General features: G+C 42.9%; 2 protein-coding genes across 2 annotated transcripts; one reads left to right on the top strand and one right to left on the bottom strand.

The window, feature by feature from the left end:
- Nucleotides 1-6577, bottom strand: LOC306743451 (protein ILRUN-like). The gene is made up of 5 exons (XM_079225961.1): nucleotides 6374-6577; nucleotides 4492-4646; nucleotides 4211-4408; nucleotides 3113-3438; nucleotides 1-1957 (listed from the first exon to the last, which is right to left on the bottom strand). The coding sequence occupies exons 1-5, from the start codon at nucleotides 6535-6537 to the stop codon at nucleotides 1922-1924; spliced, it is 879 nt and encodes a 292-aa protein (XP_079082087.1). The 5' UTR covers nucleotides 6538-6577; the 3' UTR covers nucleotides 1-1921.
- A 2438-nt stretch (nucleotides 6578-9015) lies between these two features.
- bltp3a (bridge-like lipid transfer protein family member 3A) lies at nucleotides 9016-23871 on the top strand (the record flags this gene model as incomplete). Its single annotated transcript, XM_079226642.1, has 21 exons — nucleotides 9016-9059; nucleotides 12188-12350; nucleotides 14056-14094; nucleotides 14339-14430; nucleotides 14535-14724; nucleotides 15028-15168; nucleotides 15286-15456; nucleotides 16104-16284; nucleotides 16464-16550; nucleotides 17024-17182; nucleotides 17507-17652; nucleotides 18861-19002; nucleotides 19178-19371; nucleotides 19528-20738; nucleotides 20868-21052; nucleotides 21138-21277; nucleotides 21401-21551; nucleotides 21775-22040; nucleotides 22385-22493; nucleotides 22660-22739; nucleotides 23734-23871. The coding sequence occupies 21 exons, from the start codon at nucleotides 9016-9018 to the stop codon at nucleotides 23848-23850; spliced, it is 4008 nt and encodes a 1335-aa protein (XP_079082768.1). The 3' UTR covers nucleotides 23851-23871.
- Nucleotides 23872-24689: the final 818 nt, after the last annotated feature.

Raw genomic sequence — 24689 nt, 5'->3', positions numbered from 1 at the left:
TTCTTTTTAGTTTTCAGTGATAATTTAATCATACAAACATTCATCAAACACACAGAAACAAAAAAAAAGCTTTCATCTGGTTGCACTTCCTCATCCTCATTAATGTGCTGTTGCATGCCAACTGATTCATTCTGCAATCTGGCCAGTGGAAACCTCAGAGAGATATTACTACAACAGGGACCAAATGATGAATGGGCATTGAGAAAATATTTGTCATTAACATTTTAAACAGGAAATATCATGGAAATGTCATATTGTCACGTTGTCAAAGCCCCCGGGGCTTACAGTTACTGCCTCAATATAAAGGCGTGTGTACCATGACGGCGTGGTCTTACTGTCGATGCTGCAGATCCTGAGATAAAATCACAGAGTCGATAAACCCTTCGGGACTCAACTGTACTCGTGGAGGAAAGGCCTCGCCGTGGAGCGAGCCACTGCAGCTCAGGATTCCTCAAGACAACACAAGTCTGTCATTTCATAGTATTGTTTTTTACTGCCGCAGTTAAGTCTGAAAGGATCCAACAGGATCCAAAGTGTTTTTTAAAAAGCTCACAGATGATTCGTGAAAAAAATAATTTGGAGACTCTGATGTGGAAGATTACAAGCATAATTTTAACAATGGACAGGGATATTCAGAACAATAATTACATAAATAAAACTGCCAGTTCGATGCAAATACACAATGTCGAATCTTTGGGTAAATTAATAAACATTATCCTCTTCTACATTCATCAGATACATTCAACTTAATAGGATAAAAGCAACTCCAAGACCGCTTCAAAATGAAAAGGAACATTTATGTTTGAATCATTTAAAGTTTTTTTTATTTTTTTACCGCTGCTCATATGGCTTGAATTCAATGTCTTATGTCAGGGTGCGCATTAATCCTGTGATGCTTTATTCTAATGCAAGCATTTAAAAGAAAACTAACTCTTAGCTTCCGACAATAAGTGGGGAAATCTCTAATACTGCATTATTACTAATAATGAATACTCTGCTAATATTCTTGTAATATCTCATAGATGTGTATATATGAAAAGCAATAACTCTGAAAAAAAACCTTCAGCATGTTGGCTGCAGATTCTAAAGCTTTAGAGAAAAATGTTTCTGTACAATTTTGAAGACTAAACCTAAACAAATCATAGGAGCCATAATGTAAATAAATGAGTCATGCTCATCAGTGCCGATCATATCTTCTGTGTTTAGAGTAATGTCCGACTCCCTCCAAGGCAGAAAATTAGAAATGCGTTTTTTAAATTGCTGGTGCAAGAAATGATTGCCCGTAATGCACGAGCCATCTTGAATGAGCTAAATATATTTTTTCTGAAGGATGTGACTGTCCCCCTTCAGTTCAAAAGTGTATATTAAAAAAATTATATAAAAGTAAGTAATGATATCCAATGGTTTTTGCTTCAGAGGTGCCGAGAGTATTCGATTTAGTTACAGGGAACAGGTACAGAAACCCGATCAATATACCAAGAGTCAGAGCAGAAACTGGAGAATCAGTTGGCAAAATAAATGGCTTTTCCTCCAAAGTCTCTCTTTCAGGTTTCACAATGTATACACACAATTTTCACAAATACACACCCCTGTCATCGTTGTTTCATTTGCACTCTGACAACAAACAAACAAAAATCCAACAGAAAATCTGAAAAAAGAAAAAAAGTCACCACTCAAAAGACTCATAGCACTCATTTTTTTTTAACTTAGCATTCACACGTGCATACAGTGGGTTTGTGGGATGTTGGTTGAGCTGCACGTCGAGCTGCACGTCGAGCATTGGCCTCTGGTTTTCTCAAAGTGTAGCTGGGTTTTGCATAAAGTGTTTTTGAATAGCCACACTCTCCACCAGCTACTTTCTCTCGTTGGTGTGACAGACTCCAGAGGTTTAGTGCTGCTTCACTGTGACAAGTCCCTCGATTTAAGAGTGCCCAAACGGATAGGGCTCCTGTATACCCTGTAATGAAGAGAAATTATTAACAACAAAAACGAGACAAAACTAAATCTTAAGTGTACAATTCCGCTGTCTGTAAAGTCAGTGTGGAATTACTATTTGGCTCAGTCTGCCTCCAGACACTTCCCACTTCCTCCCCGGCTCATGTGCATTTCTGAGGAACGTTCCAGACCTGCCTTTCTCCACCTGTCCACCAGATGGCCTCAGACTTCCAAATCCTCCCCACCTGACTCACCTGCCTCTAACGATGTCATCAGACCACCGGGATACGTGACCAGCGTTCTGTGTTCCAGCTCTCCTGCGCCTCTGCTTGACGTCTGCTACCTGGGCTTTGACCCCTGCTGCCTGCCTCGACCCCTCTGGGTTTCTTTGCCTGCCTGGACTCCCCTCTTGTGCTTAATGGTAAGCGTTTTACTAAAATCCTCTTTCTTTGCTCTGTTCTGCCTCAATGTCTGCATTTGCATCCTGCATGACACAACTACTGTGGTCTTTTTGTACATTATTATTGTGTTTTCAGCCATGATAGCAGGTTTGGTTTATGACCAAACGCCTGCTAAATTAATGACATTGCCATCAACCTGAGCTGTGCTTTGTGTTTAGTGGTGATTGGCAAATGGTGGCATGCAAAAAGGCTAAACTGATATGATAAACCCGCTAAACATCAGCGTTTTAGCATCCATCTCAAATCTCCACCTTACGCAATTATATCCTCACAAATCCACTAGTGTGGCTGTAGAAGGTTCGTTAAAGGATCAGTTTAAAATGGTAAACTGGAAGGAATGAACTTCTCTGCAGCTTCAAGTTAATACGGTGAGGAGCGACCAAATTTATCTCATACTGCAGCCTTGAGAAATGCTTTCTGTGTAAAGTTATATTGAATTACTCGAATAGTATATCAGCCCGATAGAAACTTGGATGAGAGATTTCCTTTCTCACGATTGGGACTACTTTCAACTCGCGCAATTTTAAATGTATCTACAATGCATTTGAGAAATATCCTTCAAATCAACTTTGTATTTATAGATCTGATTTTTTTTGCGTCAATCATAGGAGGCTTTCAGACTTTCAAGTTGCCATTCTGCTGATGATGTAAAATTCAACTATGATTGACTAATATGGAACCCCCCCCCCCCCCCCCTGCCTGTTGATTCATCTTACCTGGTTATAAGAGACTACTGATAGATTGCTTTGTAGACTATTTGCTACTAAGTCCACAGAGTTGCGTGAAAGTCCATTCTGATCTTGCTGCAGCTGGTTGGGGCTTCCCTGCCAATGTTCCTCTGTGACCATGTGACCGCTGGCATCGTTGAGGCTGTTGTTGTTGCTGTTGGGGCACTTGCTCTTCTCCGGCGAGGCGAACGGGTTGTAGTCTCCCTCCAGGCTGCGGTGAGGCTGGGTGTTGAACTCCGCTTGAAAAGAGGACAGCTGCTGCGTGACGCCGAGGAGGCCGCCGACCTCCACGCTCAGGATCACCCAAATGACATCTGTCAGAAGAAATGAACAGCATGTTAGAACACACAATGCCACCACCGCTGGCCCACACTACCTTGTGATTAGCTGCCCACCAGAAGATTATATGAGCCAGTTTGAAAATCCCAGACTGGACCACAGACACCCCCACGATGTCCTCAAAGATTTAAATTGCTCCAGGTTCTGTAATTCTTCTCTCCCGGGGTGAGTAGTGTTAAGTGAGGAATTATTGCCATGAACACCTTAAAGAAACATTAAGGCCAAGTCATTATTAATTGAGTATCCCGTTCCACTGCTGTTTAATTTGTAAGTAGGCAAGTCTTGAGGGACTTCCTGTTGGGATCCTTCATACACGTTTAACTTGCAGGAGGATATAAATCAATTAAATGAATGACTCTTAATTTAATTTGTGTCCTGATAGAATGGCCATTTGCTCTTCATAGTTTTCACTGAAGGAAATTCATTAAAAATGATCTCACACTTTTTATCTTAAGTAATGATTGTTGCCTCCTACTGCAAACTACAGTACTGACAGATGATTATTATTTAACTGCTAATTTATTCTTGTAGTCTACAATTTTGTTTTTCAAAAGCCCAAGTTGACATTTTCAAATAGCTTGGCTTGTCTGCCCAAAAATATTAATAAGAAAGCAGCAAATCCTCCCATTTGAGAAGCTAGAATTGTTTGCTGGGAAATTACTGGAAAAAAAAGATTCATCGACTAATTGTTTCAGTCTGTTCTTCAGCATATGTACTGAAGAGCAATGTGCCGCTTTCTGTCCTCACCTCCGTAGTAAAGTCCGGTGGCTGTGCACATTCTCCACTGGCCCTGGTACATGCCAGGAGACACGGGGCTCTGCATCTGCACACTAACATCGGCCATTTCTTGAGGGTCTAGAGACCGCGCCATCACCATGTTCACGTGACCAAACTGATCTCCGCCAACATACTTCAGACAAACCCCCGGAGGCCACGACTCTGCACCTGGAAGACACACGGAGAACGATGCTGAACTCTTTCTATTATACAAAATATTTCTAACTTCCTTTTTGTTCAAGCAGACTTACCCGTGTTCTGTACTCTCCAGGTCTTTGTGAAAGGCGTGTCTGGTGGAACTGATTCGCCCTCTCCAATCGTCACATCGCTCACGAAGGACATGCACGGTGCACTGATGTTGGGACTCTCAAAGTCATAGTAGGCTCCTATGGCTGCTTGTAAATTCCTGTGGGGCAAAAGCATAAATCCAGGTGATGAGTACAGATGTATATTGGAATATGACATGTGATTTGTGCAGGGGAAACCCCATTATTCAACTGCAGTTTGCACAGATATGAATGAACAAACGTCAGGCCACACATGGCCACATTCTCTGGTCAATATTTTGCACATCCCTTCAACAAACTATACTGCTCTTTCATTTAAAAAACAAATTAATCGTACATATTTTTACAGTATGTTTCCTTTTAATTTATTGGATTTGTTTGATTATTTTGTTTCTGGAAAAACGTATTTCCTCAATGTTTATTGTTATGGACAAAGACAAATGGCTTGTATGTGAAAACCTACTTAGCAATAAACCTGATTCTAACATATTTTGACAAACCATATACATTGTTCCTTCCCTTAACATACCCCATAGCTGTTGCTATACTCTCAAATAATCATGGAAGCTGTAGTATTTCAATGCAAAACAAATAATTATGTTATAAATGTCGAAACCACAAGGACACACATTTTGTTCCAAGGGCTTGGGAGTAAATCTCAGTCACTGACCAAACTAAATCTACAGGAGACTATGATATGTTTGTACTACAATATTTACTTCTTGACATCATTCTGTGGTAGTTTGTGACTGCTTTAAAATGCATATATCGTCTGCAGGCCCAGAGAGATTACGAATGGGTGCTTCCCGTGGCACGCTAGTCATCCATAAACCAGCAGTTTGTATTTTTAGAAACCCCGTTGCGGAATGGCGTCACGTGTCACTACTACAGCCTCCACTGCTCTCCGATGTCTTCCATAGACCTGCATCAACTTAATACTGCACATGCGCTGAAACATTAAGACTTCAATTTGACCCTTCTTTGTCAAACGCACCCACAGTTTCGATTTAAAACGTCGAATATGTCACCGGAAGTCGGATTTTAAAGCCTAAGAATGCTTTTTAACTGTAGTTTGAGAACTATTTACATCAATGTTACGGGGGGAAATACATCAAACATGTGTCCAGGCACAGTTAGGTAAAACAATTAATTAACCAGGCTCGCGCCACACTGTGCCCGTGGTGATCTTTGAGCTACACTGGACGGACGTTAAATTGTAATACGTTACGTAATAAACAAATTGGCGTCAAAAAAGTGAGACGTTACGTTACTGGTTGATCGTCTCTCGTTTAGTGACGATAATGTGAAAGGGACAAAACGTCCGACTCAATAAGCAGTTAACACACTGCGAGGGAATAGTTTTTAACTTTTAATCAACAGCTATAACCTGGTAGTACCTAGCTTTGCACTAAAAGTGGCGACTACGGTTTACAACTCCATTAAAAACGTCCGTTACACAAATTACTTTCACTTGTTTCGTTTAGATGAACAAGACACCGGCGTCGGCGTGTGTTAACGCCAGTTGTATTTATCGTGTAATTTGTTTATATCGAAACACGCTGCTTTCCACCGTGTTCCCCACGGTGACTCAGCTAACACTAACGGTAGTCACGTTACTACCACGTCGTTAGCTGTCATTGTGCCCACGTAAACATCCCTAACGTAACGGCTATCACCCTGCCACAATGAAGGATAACGCTCCTTATGATTCCCTTTCTCTTCCCCCATTGTTTTACCGATGACATATCTTTAAACGAGTATAACTGCTGGGTAGAAAGCTAGTTAACGGGCACCATTCGTCTAAACAATAACCCAAACAGAAGGCCGGACGAATCCTCGAGCTCACCAGTTGGTCATGTCCAGGAAGAAGGCGCATCCGGCGGGGTTTAGCTGGAACCCGAGGAGCCTCTGAAATTCCGATATTAAGATGTCTTTGTCTGTTGTACCCATGCAGCTAAATTTCTGCATGAGCTCCTGGTCCAGGTCCAGGTCCAGGTCCATGCCTTCCATCACGGATTCGCCCGGACAGAGACGGTGGGCTACGCTCCTAATTTAGTCCGAGGCCTCGACTTGTCATAACAAACTCAACAACAGGGCCGAGTGCGCATGTCACATGATTGTGTTTTGTGCCTATGAGCCACGGACCTGGAGGAGGAAAGAAAACACTACTTTTACACTAGGGGTGTTATTACAGTAATGCTACTATATAATAATACATATATGATACCATCAAATAATATACCACGTTTGTTCAATTTACAAAATAATTTATAAAATGTTGTGAGAATCACCGTAAAATATTGTAAAATATTGTAAAATATCTGCCAGTGGCCCCAGCCTATTTAATGTTGTTCGTTTCTTTTGCAATAATTGTATTTCTACACAGGAAATTGAACAGTGTTAGTAGTTTTGTTTGTTCCATGTGTTATATGCTTGACATGGACAGTTGTGGGGCCCAGGGGCAAAGCATGGTGCACACAGCACATTAAAGAAGGCAGTTCCATCATGTTTTGCTCAAAGACCCATGAAACCAGTCAGAACTCTTGAACTAGAATCCTCCCTGACTGCAGGTTGTTGTTTATCTATTTAATTCTAATGATTTCAATGCTAAGATTGCCTCCTAATTATTTCCACCTGTGACATGTTGTCTTTTTGAGGCTTTGGTAAAAGCCAGTTTAAGCATTTCTTCTGAATTCTGTGATGGACCAGATGAACCACAGAAACCAGTTTCCTGCAACAAGTCACAGTTGTGAAAGTATGCGCTAATATAATCACTCTGATCAATATTTGACAGCAAGTGGTCTGAAGGAGCATCATTACAAGTTTCATTAATGTAAAAAGTTTCAACTGTATTGTACAGCCCCAAACCCTCAGGCGGCCCAAAGGCTCCAGGTTCACCAACAAGAGCAGGTTGTGGTAATTCAAAAAAATTGCAAGTTTCTTAGTTAATACTGCAGATATGCAGTACTTAAGCTTCTTGAACCCGAGAGCCATACACATCACATACCCTGCTCCACTATAGGACACAAGAGGTCCGCTCCGAGGGTCCCACAAATTTGGATAGTGAAGGTAATTTATTCAAGCTCACTAAGAAGATTGAGTTATTTTCAATTTGTTATAAACATTATTATTTGTAGGGTGATATTTATACCAAAGCCGGATGATTTTCTTTTTTCTATTTGGTACTCATGTTGGTGCATGTTTGTGTTGTACAAAATACTGTATTATTTCTTTCAGCCACTGTCTTCAATGATTTTTGTGACATTATTAGAATATAAATGGATTTTTTTTGCACACATTTGTTGACAAACTACCGGTTTTATTCACTGTACTCAGACTAATACCTCTTTTATGAAATTTTATTGTTTATAGTAAAATATTCTGATGTTAAATACAGTAAACCTATTTTAATTTGTAATCATTATTAGCAAAAATATTTGTAATTAATAGGCTATATTTAGTATAATGTAAGTTACACTATTGTAAAAAAAAAAAAGAAGATTTACAGCATCATACTATGAATCACAATCACATCAACAACCAACTAAAGCAGTGATAATATAAAACACACTCATGGTGAAGCTGCTTCACTGTAAGACAGTATTAAAGTGAAGGTATTGTTAACAAGTAACTGATTGTAAGTTACCACAATTATATAATAGAATGTCTAAAAGTGATGTCTCTTTTGTTATTAGTTGTTTTTTTTTGTCACTTGATTGCTGTTTGTCTAACTTAATATGTGTTTAACTGTGGTCATGGATTCTTGTATGAATTAGGTCTGATTTTTAATTTTATTTTGTCCGGTCTCTCTTGAAAAAGGTATCTTGATAGTGAAAGTAGAAAACCCCTTATCCTTCGATGTTAATATTTGCACAATATTCAACGTAACATACTGCACCACTTCTTCTGTTTGTACTTTATCTTTTGTTGTGTGAATTAAAACAATGTATATTTGATTATGTAGTGTTACTTATGTTAAGCACAGATATAAGTATGTCACAAATAACTCTTGAAACTTAGCATGCATTTATTTGCAAGTGCACCTGGACTACCTGCTTAAATCAAGTGAGTAACATCCTCACTTGCACAGCGTGCCATCAGTGAAGTCTCATTTTATTTGTAAATAGTCTTAACACTTCAACCTGTATTCCGTCTTAAAACTTCAACCTGTGCAATATTAATACACTGTTCATAATAGTTATATTTATTCTGTCTATATATATCTCCGCCGTCCTGTCTCCGCCTTCCTGCTCTCCCCTCCGCGTCCAGCAGGTGGCGGTATCGCGCCGCTGTGGTCCGCTGTAGTCTGTTGCCGTCCGGTGTTTGATGAGGCAGCAGCGGCTACTCGGCGGTGCCTGCAGCGGCTAAAAAGATGCACACAGCTCGGGCTGTGCACAACAGAGCGGTGCCTGGAAGCTAGTAGCGCCGTATGCTGCTTTTCAGCGGTGTAACTAGTGTGTGTCTGTACGACTCGGACGCGAAACAGAAATGGCCGGAATAATAAAAAAGCAAATTTTGAAACATTTGTCAAGGTAAGTGTCATTTATTTTTATTTTTTTGGGTGGCTTGTGTTAGCCACACTTAGCCCCGGCTGTATGATGGATTTACCGTTAACGTTACTGCCTACAGCTAACGTTCGGGTAAGCTAGCAGCTACATTGATTTCCACTTTGGTTCCCAACGAGCTCAACGCTGCATGTTTGTAACAGACACGAGAAGGACGAGAGGAGCCCTGACGTGGACCGTGAACGCCGCACGCCAATTCAACCTGAACGAAACTAACTAATAACCTGAACCGCATTACACTCCCAGCTGTTTGCACGTGTTAATAATATATACTGGCTGTATGCTGGCTATAGAAAGCTGATATATATTGGATTCAATGAGCCTGCCATCTTTAATTACTGCACTGTACCCCTCTGCTTACTTTTACATGTTGTGTCACTTAGGGGTCTAAGGGCCCTGCAGTAAATATCATTCAAAAATGGAAAGGCGAAAAGGCTGTAACCTTATCCAAAAATGCATCTTTTCTTCTTTACTCCCACTCAAACCCTATCTATCTATCTATCTATCTATCTATCTATCTATCTATCTATCTATCTATCTATCTATCCTGTTCAGAACAGCTAAAAAACAATGCCAAAATTGTAGACATGAAGAGTTATGGAGGAGTTATTTTAGCTTTAAAAAAGGCTTTCTTTCTTTAGCCCCAACTCAAAATCAGTCAGAAATCCTCCTATAGTTTCAGTCTGTGTTTTTCCCCCAGCATCATTCATTCAGTCTTTGCACCTTGCTAAACATAGACAGATATTTTGCACCCCGGTCACCTTCAGCATCCTCTCCAGAGCACCCGCTTTTACTTCCTCTATACGCGATGCTGCTGCTCAGGAGTCTCGGGACCTGCTATGTGCAGTTATAAAGGTTAAATGTCTCTCGTACCCCAGCTGGACGGGGTAAAGGTTCAAGTTTATCACAAAACTGGAAAATAGGAATGTACTAAATCGGGGGCTTTCTATTTGACCGACTCATATTCTCCTCCCCCTCTGTTGTGTCTGACACTGAATAATTAATACAAGTTTTTTGCACCAGACAAGACACAGTGGACATGTAGACATGAAAGCAGTCAGTGATGCTGCTAACTATAGTTTGTGGGGAAATTTGGCTTTGGAGTCCAAGCATCTCTTCCGTTGTCTCTTAAGGGTCTGATTATTATGACGGTAATATTATCTTAAGCCCGGCAGGATGATGACAAGCTCTTATCATCAGTTCGAATCCAGACGTACCTGCAATGCATTCACGTTGATGGCTGGAAGGAAGTTCATAATATCCACTGTATGTTTTGCTGTATAACGTACAGTGTTCTCCTTAAACCACTGAGGGATTGTTGGATTTAAATTGACCACTTCAATTCTGCCTAATCGTCTCAGCAAGCTCTTGGTCTTGTTTAATTGTAAAACCAAACAGTTGTGCTTTTAGCAAAGTTTGTACAATGACTTCTTTCTTGCCGTTGGAAAGCTCTGGGATTTCTGTGCTTTTTGAGCCACGCTAATCTGAGTAATTAACCTATATTGCTATTTCTTTCCAATAATAGAACCACTATTCAGTGTTCTTTCCCCCTAATGCAGATCTTAATTATGCATACCAGCAAAAAAAAAATCCAAAATGTAATCAAATGCACAACGTTCGTACAATATCTGTTTGATATTTTCGGACATGTGAACTAGCTTTAACCCTCAAGCATGACTCACTAAAGGCCCTCGAGGAGTGTAAGAGTTGACATGAAATGAAAGAAATGGGTTTTGGCCACAGTAAAAGTGTTGAGTTGTTATTTTGTTGCTCCATGTCAAAGGGAAGCTTTCGGCTTTGACTAGATTATTGGCGACAGGATGGTGTGAGGCCAAACAATGTCAAATGTTTTGAGAAATCTGACCACATTTGCACGTCGTCCCATCTGTTTAATTAATATTATTAACCAAACTGTGAGACGGACTTCGTTCAAACCGCTGCAGACTAAAATATTGAACAAACGAAGAACTACAGAGTCGCTTGGTCGATGTCTGAAATGTCATGGGTTCTCCATGGACAGTGTTCAGTCATGTGGTGAGTGTAAAATGAAAAATACTTAACAAATTGATTTGCTCTGATTGCTGCTGACCTCCCCCTGTGTTCCTGGCTGCTGGAGCGCGCTTACGTTAGCACCGTATGAGATGTTAACCTAGATGAGGAGTACAGCTGTGTGGCTCTTGTAAGGAGGCCGCTTCAGTTTCTCAGGATGACTCATTCAGTTCAACTCCAGTGGAATCCGTTTGTAGTTATCACGGTTATACGGGTCAACTGCTAATATGGATTAAAAAAAAGCCTGGGACAGAATCATTCCTGTACAGGCATAGTTTACATTATTTGCTTTTAGCCATATGCTCATTCTGGGTCTTTTCAGACATGATAACATATTGAGAAAAAAATATGTAGTATGTCTCTATACATAGTATGTCAAATGCAGTATCCCAAGAAGTACCAGGATGTCCCAATGCAAAGCTTTTCTGGCCGTTCGGTCCCACAATCCTGTGCACAGCGGATATTTAAGCAATGGGGACAAAGTTCAAAATGCAATGCTATGATGAAGCAGTGTTTCCTAATTGAATGCATACTACATCAACAGTGCGTACTTTGTGTCGGCGGCTGCAATAATACGGAAAACATATGCGATCTGGAATGCAGTGGTTGTCTCTTCGAAGCTCATGACATACCGCCCTAAACCAGACAAACGAGATGCAGCAGCAACAACGTCATGTTCCTCAAGCTACGAGAAACAAATATGCATAGGGAAAGCACCTGTGGTTGAAACCACCTGTGAAACATCTGTATTGTATTTTGGAACAGTCAATCAAATTCAGTAAATAATGAAGCCGTCTGTTTCCTTACTTTATAGTCATGTGATCATATGTTTGGATCAATTAGATGGTAATCTGGATGAGAAATAAAGATGCACTGTACTTCAAAAACATGTTGGCCGAGCTGCATGATTTAATTTGTGTTTATTTCGGACTCCAAGATCATCAGTGACGTATACACAATGATGTTTCCCTTCGTTTAAGTTCTATTGGCCTCCTCCACATTCAAGGCTGGGAGTGTTCACTCTTTACCTGGTCCTCTTTCCGTAGGTTCACCAAGAATCTGTCCCCAGACAAGATCAACCTCAGTACGCTGAAGGGGGAGGGGCAGCTGTCCAACCTGGAGCTCGATGAAGAGGTTCTGCAAAACATGCTTGACCTGCCTACCTGGCTTGCTGTCACTCGGGTCTACTGCAACAAAGCCGCCATCAGGGTATGTTGTCATTGACCGGCCAGACCTGATTGTTTGCAGACAGGTCTGACCTAAGCAGCGACAGAAAAAATGCCAGAATTCATTTTTAATGATTGTCTCGTAGTTCATGTGTAAACTTAAGAAAGCATATCTGTTTATTATTGCGAGAGAGGTTTTGAAATTCAGAGTGGTAGAGGAAAAGAGTAGTACCACGCAGATGAGCGCTGTTGGAGGCTCGACTGGGAGCGCTCTGATGCTTCAGACCAGCACTGGTTGTTGGTAACAGAGCGACAGGCCGTGATTCAGAGGGACACAAAAGGCCGGAGGCTCGAGTGATGATGAGATAAACTGGCCGCTGCGCATTGAGCTGTTATGATGGTTGGTTTGTGTCTCCAAATAATCCCAGTAATACTGCATGTTTAAGATTGTAATTCAGTAAAAATATTCATAGAATTGCTAAAATGTGAATTCTACACATTACATGAATATTTTTACCTCATGAACCTCCATTTCTCCTCGAGCGTCCTTTTTCTCACATTGTAGGACAGCATTTCATAATATTATGTTATGTATATTCTGGCTTACAGCTGTACTGTACGATGCATTTACTGGCTGAAAGCCTAACTCGAGACATCTTTCACGGCTTCACCAGTTTTATTTCTGCCATGTTTCCATTACTTATTTTGTAACCTGCTCTTTTAAACTTTATCTTATCAGTCAGGTGTGTGGCGTTGCCATCAGTCAACAGAGTGACTGCTGAGAAATAACTTCTCCTTTGCAACTGTTACTGGAATTCAGTCTTTTTGACCTTGACCTACTGGGGCTGCAACAAAAAAGAACGCAAGAAAAGCAGGAATTCTCCACATTTGAGAGGCTCAAAACAACATTATCTTCAATTTCTTTACATGAAAAATGAATTAAACAATGAATTGATCATTAAAGTAATTGTCTATTGATCAGTCTACTTAATCATTGCAGCTCTAAACTCTACTAATGTCTCAAATCTAGAGATCAAGATAGAAGTTTGAGTGTTGGAAGCAAAATCTAGGATGATTCTTCGGACCGTCAGGGGTCAGTGCGAGTTGCAATAACTTATTGTCCGTCATCTGAAGGCACAACATCAGTTTTCATTGCGATCCAAATCATACACGCCTCCACAATAATCACAAGGAGCTGGCTGCTGACATCACTGCTGTAAGTCCTTCACAGCTCGAAGGCTCTCGACATTCTGAAGCTAAATTCAGTTCAAATGGAATTTCCTGTCAAAGGCTTTGAGAACGGAAATGCAGTATTTACAAGCCATTGTGATTCATTTGGCCGAAATATTGGGAAATACAACAAAGGCCTCATTGTTTCCAATGACAGGATTGTTTAAAACGGTGATGCAGCTATGTTCCTTTTTAAACTTGCGTACATCATTACAATCAAAGCGTTCCTATCGTCAGAGGCCATCCATGCATTCCAGCCATCCACATCTCCACAATATTTAGTTGGGACTTTTAGTCTTTTACACTTTTAAATGGCATCAATAAGGGCATTCTTTATGTACTTTATGTCAAATGGTAAAGATATTTAATTTATTGAGCAGGAATATTGCAGCGTAGCAGTTGTTGTTGGAGCAGGAGCTCGATGTTTACTGTGCACACCATGAATGATAAACAGTGCAGAATGCTGTGGCAAGTGTTTGTGACTGACTCTGTGGACATCGCCGTCTTGTCTTTTTCAGATACAATGGACAAAGTTGAAAACAAGCCCCATCTGTCTGGTGAGAATTATGTTATTTTTGTCCTTCTCCAAACTTCTTGCCCATGTGTGCAGCACTAAGCTTCTCCTTTCATGTTTTCACCCAAAAATAACTTAATTGACCTGACTAGCAGTGCAATTTTAGTTACACTTCTGCTCCATAGATGATGCTTTCTTTCTTGTTATCATCTGTAAATGTCAGGTTACCGCTCTATCTGTCCTTGCTCAGTTGTATGCGGAGTGTTACAGTTTCTTCTTTTCTGCAGTTCTTGGATAAGGTCGAGGTAGAAATGAGGACATGTGAGGAGCCGCGTCCACCTAACGGCCCCTCCCCTATAGCGATAACACCAGGCCAGAGGTACGCCTGCATAAAACCACGTATCTGCTGTTGAATGCTACATGCCATGTCTTTTTACTCGGTGAACGTTGCCTTTCGCCCACGCTTACATCGTGTCTTCACAGCGAATACGGCTTTGCAGAGAAAGTGGTGGAGGGCATGTCTGTCCGGATCAACTCCATCACCATCAAGGTGCAGGCTCGGGCCTTCCACGCCTCCTTCGAGCTCTGGCAGTTACAAGGCAACAGCCTCAACCCCACATGGCAGCAGAGTGACCTCCGCTACACCCGCGTCACCGACCCCAAGAGAGGAGAGGTACAGTGCGGCACACTTTAGTCCTCTTTGCTCCACCCGGCTTTACCGCGCGTGTTGTGTTGGGTTTTTTCGCCATTGCAGGACTATATTGACATGAACAACCTTTCAGAATGAGCTCTTGTAATCCACTTTAAAGCAGTTGCGTCCATTGCCTTTTCGTTGTCTAATAAAAACAAAACATTGTCTGTTCCACACCGATACCATACTAACCAATACTGGCTCCACGAAAGTGTCGGGGACATAGTGTGTTTTTTTTAAAATGATTATAGCTGAATGTTTTGAAATGTTTCTCGTTTCAATCAGGTGTTGACATTCAAAGAAATAAACTGGCAGAGCCTTCGAATCGAGGCGGATGCCATCGAGAGTGACGACCAGGACCTCGGTAGCACCCCATTACGTCTCATCACCAACCAGGGACGCATTCGCATCGCCCTAAAACGCAGAGTAAGACTGCATTTCTGCCATTCGTATGCTGTTCTGTCAAAAATCCCCAACTTGACCTCATAAAAGTTGTTAATTATTTGTCATGAATGAAGTTTAATTGCCCGTTGCTCTCTCTAGATAAAGGACTGTAACGTACTGGCTTCCAAGCTGCTTTTCATTCTGGACGACCTGCTGTGGGTGCTGACGGACTCTCAGCTCAAAGCCATCATCCATTACGCCAAATCTCTCAGCGAGGCCATGGAGAAGTCTGCCCAGCAGAGGAAGAGCAGGACGGCTGAATCCCTCCAGGTACGGCCTCCTTTTGGCTCATGAAGGATCTGAAATCAGTGCGAAGACCAAAAATAATGATGTTATGTGTTAGAGTGCAACTGGAGACTTCATGTGTTGAAAGGAAAATGTGAGGCGTTGTCAACCTTCAAACATAAATTCATCCTGAGGTCATAGCTCTCAAGAATGATTGTTTCTGCATCCGTTGGAAATTATGAAAATTACAATAGGCCTTTTCCCCAGAGTACATTTTGACTTGTTATTGTAGGAAAAGCACCAGTGTTACACATGTATTTTCTATTCAAGTGTCCCAGTAAGCCATGATACACCTTCTGCAAAAACAAACATTTCTGCTGCCTTTTAAGCATTCATTTTTGTCTTTCTTAAGCACCTTTTGACAAAATATGAAACTCCAGGAACCCAAAGTACAAGAGAAATTACACAAAAAGTTTACAGTCTACTAATAATCAATCCTCATGGCTCAGATTAATGGACAGAATCTTCTCTTCGCGAGAGCATTTAACACAAAATGAGTTGGCTCAAGACTATTTCTGGGTATATTTTCTGTACTTTACAGGTCAAGTTTCTTTTTGTTTCCACAACGAAGATGTCTTCACTTTGCCCCATCGTCTTGGTGATTTAGATATTTGACCCCTTCTGTGTTTCAGACTGCTCCTCCATCGCCTGGCCTCCATAACCTTTGGACCGAGACCCCGCCCGCCCCCACGGGAGCCCCCAGCAACATGAGTCAATTCTTTGATCTCTATGATGTCAAGGAGTCTTCTTACCACACCTTCATATCCCGTTTGGACTTACACATATGCAACGACAGTTCTTCAACGGATGAAGGTTAGTTGGAAACATGTAGCCTTCATTGTCTTGTCACTCAAGTGTATGTATGATGTTTTACTTCAGCCGAAGGCCACAATTGTGCTCAGAGTAATCCCTGAAAAACATTGCATTGTGACGCATTTGAAAGATAATTACAGTCATGATGGTTTCATCAGCTAGCATGTGGTTTTGCTTAGATGAGGCTCCTCCACCGGGCGTGCAAGGTGCCATGCAGCTGACATTCAGGAAGCTGGGTTTCGACTACTATCCCGTCCACAGACCTGGTGAGTGACGACTAGTCCTTTCTCTGAATATAATTTAGAAGAGTTTACCCAGAGGCTCTGTCCAGCTCCCACTTTAACCACAGCATTCATTAAGGAGGATTTACTCCTCAGGCAGACTAATGGCCAGGGAGAGTGACATTTTCCTTTTGTGTACTTCTTGAATGTAGAGCAGCAGAGTTGCCTCTGGGGCTGTTTATGGTCAATTAAACACAGTTAGAAAAAAAACCTTTTATTTAGCTTTTCTGTTTTTCTATGTGTAAAAAAACATTACATACAGAATGGCTCCCCAACCTTGTTTGCACCACGGATACGTTTAATAGGTTTGTTGGGTGTTTCTCTCTCTCTCTCTCTCTCTCTCTCTCTTTCTCTTATTGCACAAATAGCCTATGGTGCTATATCTTTAGAGGAAATCAGTTTTAAGTCTGCAATGGTTGCTGGATCATAACCGCCCTCTTGCTGCTGCTTTATTACAGCCGATGGATGTCGACACTGGGAACGCCACAGTGGAGCCATGGAGGCTCAGGCCCAGTGGGCTGGGAAGCTGCTGCAGGAGTACCAGAGGAGAGCAGAGGCTTCTGGGTTCCCTGGGCCCCACACTGAGGGGCCCCAGTCCTCTGCAAAGACAGCTCAAGGTATGCAAGATTTGTCTTGTTATAGGACATCTATTTCTTTTGTGACCGGTAAAACAACACAGATTCATACTCAGATTACTTCATCAAAAGCACTTTGGTTGAATAAAGCACAATCAAAAACTGTGTAATAAAGTAAAACATGTTCTTGTTTGGTTTCATTACACAACAAAATACCACTCGGGAGCCAAAATGAAACTATGACCCCACACAAATCAACACGTAGCTCAGCCACAGCAACATTTTAATGATATGAAGGCAGCGTCATGAGCTAGTCGTAAGTTAATAGTTTCTGAGTGTTTTCTCCTCTCATTCACATACTTTTAGACGGACAGTCCAGTCCCAAGTCGAGCCCCTCTGACACGGAGCAGACGTCCAGCAGGAACTCTGCCACGGCTCCTCCAGGGGCGGCACTGAAGAGGCTGCGGTCCAGCTGCGTGGTGGTCAGGATGGATGACGTGGACATTCACCAGGCGAGACTTAATCATCCACTGATTTGATTTACCTGCTTTGCCAGAAGCCTTACTTCAGTAAATGGATTGAGGGACATCTGTTCTTCAGAGGGAGGTCGTCAGGCAGTACCTCTGACAAGGATTGGAGTCGCTTTGCATTTAGAAAACGTTAGCAGTGACAAAGCAGTCGCAGACATTACTGATAATGAGGAAATAAGTGTTTATAATTGTAAAATGGAACTAATCAACCTCCAGCCACATCACTGTTGATTGATAGTAGATCATACAACAAGGACAATATTAACATCTCCCCAATCATCTCCTTAAGAAATCACAAACAAATGATATTCTCATACTGTGGATCGTCATATAACTGCTTACAGTTGTTAGCATGTGAGGGAGAAGTACAGGCATTGGAAGTGATTAGTTGACAAACAGATGTGACAGCAAAGTGCTTTAAGCCTTTTTAATTACTGACAACAGGCATGATCAAGATGATGCCTGATTGAGGTGACACACATGATTATTCTTGAGGGAGAAAATATGTGTGTATATTATTGTCTGTACTACAAAACTGTAGCTCCATGGCTAGCATGCCAGCTGACACGAGTGTCATGTGCTCATCAATTCAGTTAGCTCAAGCCAGAAAATGGCGTGTTGCATGATGAGCAGCCCTGCAGGCATCTGCCTAACCGGCCTTCCACATGGAACAAAAGTCTCTTTCAGACGAGCTATCTGATATGTTCTATTGATTGTTGTTGTATTAGAAATTGAGTTATGATTGTCGTGCTAACAACCTTTGCCTTAAATGTCAGTGAAATACTTGGCTGCTCCAGTGCCTTGCATCTGAGATTGAGTAACCCCCTGCCACTTCAAATTCAAATTACACGCTCACACCAGTTGTGCAATTTCACTCCGGACATTTCACTTTTCATTATGAAAGAACGTACATTTTTTCCGGGCTATTTTAAGTTCAAAACACTTGTAGTTCCCCATTTAAAGGAGCCAGAGACACTAAGGGGAACTTCTGTACGTGTCTGGGTCTCCACCTCCGGTTTGACAGGAAGTCACTGATGTTCGAACTCAGGTGCTTTAGTTCTGTCATGCGTAACATACGTGTGCTTTTGTTGAGTAATTGAGTTCCTTTCCTTTTTTATTATTATTTGGTCTTCAAAGTATATTTAGTGATATTTCCATCGCTGTTCTAACTTCTGCTCCTCAACATTCAGGTGTCTTCAAGAGGCCGTCAAAACAAGAAGACCCGCTCTTTATTATCCTGCAACCGGAAAGCTCTGCGTTTGCCAGACAACGTGCCAGCAGTTCATCTGCAGTTCACAGAATACTACTTTCCGGACAACCCAAGTTTTTCAGGTGTCGTGCAAACGTATTTGACCATATTTATTTTCTTTGTATGACAATGAGTGTTTGTGTGAGTGATTTACTCACTTGTGTGTTTTAAAGTAATCCACAACCCACTTTTTTGATATTAAGTATTAAGCACTTACATTTACATGACAGTATCTCTCGCCTATTTTCCGTCTCCCAGTGCCCACGTCAAACCTGTATGCCCAGCTGAACAGCCTCCAGCTCTGCGTAGACCCAGCCAGCGTGCTGTGGATCAATCTGTTTTCCAGAGGTCTGCTGCACACCCTGGACCAGGTCAAAGCTTTCTACCATTTGCAAGACAGCAGCAGGGCTGAAGAGCATGTAGACATCCGCATGGATGCCACTCTGCTCAAGGTGAACTGTTTTTACACATTAGTGTTTTGTTTTATTTTTTCCAGTTTAAAATACATTTGTGTAGCCCGCTTTTGTCTGAACGGAGCTTGTTGCAATTCTAATAAACGTCTGTAAACGATGGGTGAATATACTGTTTTTTTATATCCCTTTCTGTAGTTGATAATCCCCTTGGATTCTTCCATATTGGACCATCCGGAGCGTCCACAGTCCCTCTCCGTTACTGTCCCCCAGATGGTTCTCAGTAACACTCGCCTCTGCCCTCACGGCTCCAGAGCTGACCTCAACAGCACCTGCAACAAGTTCTCCAGCTGCTCTTTCTTCCAGCACACACCTCCCTGCCCCTTCCCCAGAGACCAGAGTGCCTTCCACCCCGTCCCATCCACCTTCCTCCAGCACTCTCAAGAGACCGAGCCCCAACCTCTGGACCGAAAGCGGCTGCGATCCCAGGATGTCTGGTCTCTCAGTCTGTCCCGTGTGACCCTGGGTTTTGATGGAGCTCGGCGTTTCCCCAAAGGCGGAACCCAACCTTTTGTTGAGCCCTTTGCCATGTCTGTGTGGATGTGTCAGCCCTCTGCCTTTAAAAATGGATCATCGCCTTCCTCCTTCAGTCCCAGCGGAGCCCACCAGCCTTCCTCAGAGCAGGAAGAGGCTTCGCTTGCCTCTATCCACGTCTTGGCCCACACCATCACCCCAGTGAAGATGTGGCTCAACCACTACCAGTATGTAGCCCTGCTGAGGATGAAGGATTCCATGGCTCGGTTGGGGGCGGAGTTGGGCCGGGATCTACGAGATGTGAAGCAGGCCCACGGCCAGAAGACGAAACCCACTACAGTTTGTCTTGCCCTCCTGGTGGACTCTGCAGAATTGGGTCTCCTGTTGCCACCAGTGTGCACAGAGCCCGAGGAAGAGGTCCCCCACACCCCAGAGACAGACAGCCCCAGCATAACGGACTCTGACATCTCCCCCACTCACCACTCTGCTGTACTGGAGGACAGTGGGGTAGAAAACGGCATCTCCTCCATCAATACTGTCTCTGCGAATGAACAGGATGAGGTGGTGGAGGAGGCATGTGAGGCTGTGGAGGAGGGGTTGGAGGGAGATGGCTTGACAACCCAGCAGGACACCCCTGTCCTCTCTCCTCCACTCTCACCTGGACAGTCGCCCATACTCTCCCTCTCCCGCGAAATGTCCAACTTTAGCCTGGAGGGAGAGCTGTCCAGCGCCATCAACGTCACCAAGGACGCGACCAAAGATGCCTTCAGTGCCTCTCTGGACATGACCAAAGGGGCGTTTTCAATAACAAAGGACGCCTTTAGCATGCTGAGTCGTGGCTCAGGCATGAGCAAGTTGTTCAGCACGCAGGCAAAGTAAGTCAGAGTGCTCTCCTGCTGTGCTGTTGGCAATGTAATAGTGTTTGTGTGTCTGGAACCCATGCTGCGCACCACATGCTTTTACTGGCATGCTTTTACTCTGTGTGTTTGTGTGTGTGTTTATAGGGAACAGGTCCAGCGTTCGGAAGAGACCTCCCCCTCTTTGGCTGCCAGCCTGCGCCACCAATCCATGAAGCAGTCGCCTTCCCAGCATTCCTTTGACAGCGCGATCTTGGATGGCAGCCTGCCTGACGAAAATCTCTCCGTGGATAGTGATATCAGTGACAATTTTGTTGTCCTCATGGGCTCAGGTGCTGAAAACACGACGGCATTGCAAAAGCAATTTCTCTGAATTACACAGGTGACATGTACTATAAGTTTTACTCATGTTTCCAGAGTCAGGCATGGAGTCCATGCGTCCCAACAACACTCCTGCAGGCAGTCGAGGCAGCCCAGCGCCTGGCACTGAGGGAGGTTCCTCAGCGGACCTCAGCAGCTCTCTGTCCCAAAGTATTGAGGACATGTCTCAGGATATGGTGGGTTACTATGCTCACTTAGCAGATTTCATGGATGGATTTAATCTGCCAGTGGCGTTGCATTGTTTTCCTGAACAAAGTCATATTTTCACGCATCGTTAATGTGATGTGCTGTTGCTCCAGTCCTCAGTGCTGCTGCTGATCCTGAGTGGAGTCGCTTGTACCGTGGAAGTGAAGGGAGAAGATCAAGTTGTGGCTGTGAAAGCTCAGAATCTGAGCCCTGTGCAGATGGGCAATATCAGGGTAACAGACCTGCTGGCTGGCCTCATACAGGGTAACTTGGATTATTGTGTAATCTCGAGCCACATTTGCATTATCTCCTGCTTTTTGTATAACGACCTCTAAATCAGAAGTTAGTTGCTACATGTCGGCACATTGCCACCGCTGGAAAAAGGAAACTGATCAAGTTACAGTGTTAAAAAGCATGCTGGAATTTGTTGCAGAGTAACGTGTCCGCGTGGCTCACAAATGTACTTTCCCCTTTTTTGTTTCTGCAGCTCCAAGCGGACCGGTCCCTAAGCAGGACAGACAGGGTGTCAGGGGGTCTCCAGTCGTGTGCATGCGAGCAGAAATGGGTCCATCTGCAGCCCGACACTCTGCTGTGGCCGAGTCTTCGGGCTTTCTGGAAATAAGAGTGCGAGACTGCCAGGCACAGTTGTTGGCCTCCACCGTGACCAACATTGGTCCTTTTCTGGAGGACGAGTTTAGTGTTGATGGTCAGCCAATGAAGTTACATATGAGCAACGTCACCATCACTATGAAGGTGGGTTGTTAATACTGCCAGTACATTATTGTTGTTGTTATTATTATTATATACATCATTACATATTGTATTAGGCTGCAGGGCGGCTGTAGCTCATGGGAATGAGTGGTCGTCCTGCAACCACAGGATCGCCGGCTCGATCCCCAGTTTTCCCATGGGTCACATGTCGAAGTGTCCCTGAGCAAGACCATCATTGATTTTATTTATTTTAAGTATACATACTATGGACTCCTTATAATGCTGTCCAAAATAGTCAAATTGAAGCTTTGGACAGACTTTAATAGCGGTAAAAAGACGTGTTGGTGTGTGTCGTTAATGGTCAGGATCCCTTTTGTTTCTTTTAGGATGACAGCCCTAAAATCTACCCGACGGCCCCTCAACCTGTCCCGGCCTCGTTCGTTGTAGATCAGCTGCTGCTCGAGCGAGGTGACGATGGCATCATGAGGCTCAGAGGTGAGCAAGAAAACAACTTGTTCTCTCAACTCGTCCGTATTGAGGATGAACCGGCAGGATCACGAACCGTAAAACCACAAATACTCACAGCTCGCAGCATCTGCTGTAATGTCTTCACAGAAAGATGAACAGAAAGTGATCATCCCCATTTCCTTTTTGATTGCAGCTGGAGGTACAGACCCCCCTAAAGCCTCGGCAGGTGTTCCTGTGTTCAACATGTCCTGCTCTGTTGAACAGCAGCGCGAGGTAGTACCATATACTGTAAATGCTTCAGCTTCGCATGTCTACTTGGCTGCTACGGCTACCTTTTACCCACAGACAGTGATATTTCCTCTTCATTTAAGTGTATAGCACTTTGTTATATGATATTTAGCTATCACATTTCTCCCTGACTTCAGGTAGCTCCTTTTTTCTTTTCACCACGTAAGTGTTTGCCTCCCTGAGTATTATTTACATATGTCCTGGCACATTTCCTAAAGGAATTTACATGAATTGTTGTACACTGTTGATTTTTATTTTATTACACACACCTCTATGGTCATTTTGCTTCTCCAGACATAAATAACATGGTTATATACATGTAAAGCCATATAACTATACTAGATTATTTGGCCTCAATTTGAAAACACAAGTATGTAGTTACTAATCATGATCCCGCAGACTTATTTCCACACCCAAATACTTGTTGCAGGTTGCAAAAACATACAAATACAAATGCAAATACAGAGTACATGACCTCTGGTTGCTTTGGCCCCGTCTCTAAGACGAGCACAGCTTAGGGAGCCGACAAACAAAAGGAGCTCTTTGTTTAGTATTGTAATGTGTGTGTGTGACTGTCAAGTGTAACATTAATAATAAGTGTGAAATCAAGACGATGCTTGTTAACAAATGTAGTGGCTATCAAAATGAATATCACCACTGCACCAACAATGAGGCTGCGTGTGGCTCTGTTTTTATCTCTGAAGATATTCGATAGATTTGCAGGTTTTGTTCGTGTTTTAAATCTGCAGTTATCTGCTCCGTCGGTCTTAAATGCAGCCGTAATACTGGCGTCCTGTTACTGCTCGGCTCTAAGATGCACAATGCAGAGACGTGTCAGCGCACAAGATTGCGTAATGGTATTGTGATTACACCTGTTGCTGTCCGGCAGAATCTGATATCCGCCCACTTGGCTTGCAGCACCTTGCCAAAGCGTGCATCAGCTGTAGCTGGAACTAACCAATCCAACAATCCGTTGCAGAGACAAACCCTGGAGTCCCAGCTCTGTGATGCCCAGGCCGCTCTCACCCAGGCCCGCGGAGACAGAGAGCTTCTCCTTCTGGAAGTCAGGAAGCACGACCCCACGTTCACTCTCTGAGCCGCTCTGTCTTTCACCTACGAATCTGCTGGGGAGCGGTGGTGGGATGAATCAGCCTGAATGTCGGGAACCAGCAAGACTCAATAAAAGCACGTGTGGACGTTGGACATGTTCGAAAAAGGAGATGAATCCGAGTTGTAGCTTTGGATCGCATCCCACTCTATTGATGATATTACAAAAGAGCCTCTATAGCAATTATAAAAAGGGGGACCGATTGAATTAACTTATACATTTATGGTACTACTTTTTATCTGGCAGTCTAAATATTCCTCACAGCTGTAACACAAATGATCCTGGTCATTTCTAATCCGAATGCGTGTGGACCGTAAACTCATCGTGTGGTTTCAGTGTTTTTCATGCAGCATGCAAGGTTTAATATGTTCTAGCTTTAATTCTCTCCAGTAAGTTGTTTGTGTTTTTGGAACTGAGCACATGCCAAAAACCTCTTCCCCACATGCACTGACACTGCCAGACCGCTGCTAGTCCATCAGCCGCTCCCTCCACACAACCTCACTTAATGTGCAGCATGCTTTGTGAACCGTGCTAATTTACAGGTAGCACATTCACAGATAGACAGTCGTGAAGCTGAATAGACGTAATAACGTAGATTAGTTCCGTTAGGTGTGCGTGTGCCGTTTCATTTGAAAGTATTGTGATGATATTATCAGATGTTACTTGTTGAAAATGTGTAGGGAAAACAATGCACTTTTTATATTCAAGGAAGCAGAACGACACTGCTTTCACTGACAGACGGATGCATCTCAATTTCCACCGTGGTTGCTTTATCACCGGGGTGGAATGGTCACGCACTATTATCAAGTTCTCACTGATCAAGCGTC

The sequence above is a fragment of the Taurulus bubalis genome (genome assembly GCF_910589615.1).
Source record: "Taurulus bubalis genome assembly, chromosome: 11".
Lineage (NCBI taxonomy): Eukaryota > Metazoa > Chordata > Actinopteri > Perciformes > Cottidae > Taurulus > Taurulus bubalis.
This window is presented reverse-complemented; position numbering and strand designations above follow the sequence as displayed.

What these genes read in the sequence shown, in the direction of transcription:
- LOC306743451 (XM_079225961.1), bottom strand. Translation starts at nt 6,537, where the DNA reads ATGGAAGGCATGGACCTGGACCTGGACCTGGACCAGGAGCTCATGCAG. An exon ending in CTGGAGAGTACAGAACACGG is followed by an intron (nt 4,409 to 4,491) that starts GTAAGTCTGCTT and finishes TGTGTCTTCCAG; the next exon opens with GTGCAGAGTCGTGGCCTCCG. An exon ending in CACCGGACTTTACTACGGAG is followed by an intron (nt 3,439 to 4,210) that starts GTGAGGACAGAA and finishes TTCTTCTGACAG; the next exon opens with ATGTCATTTGGGTGATCCTG.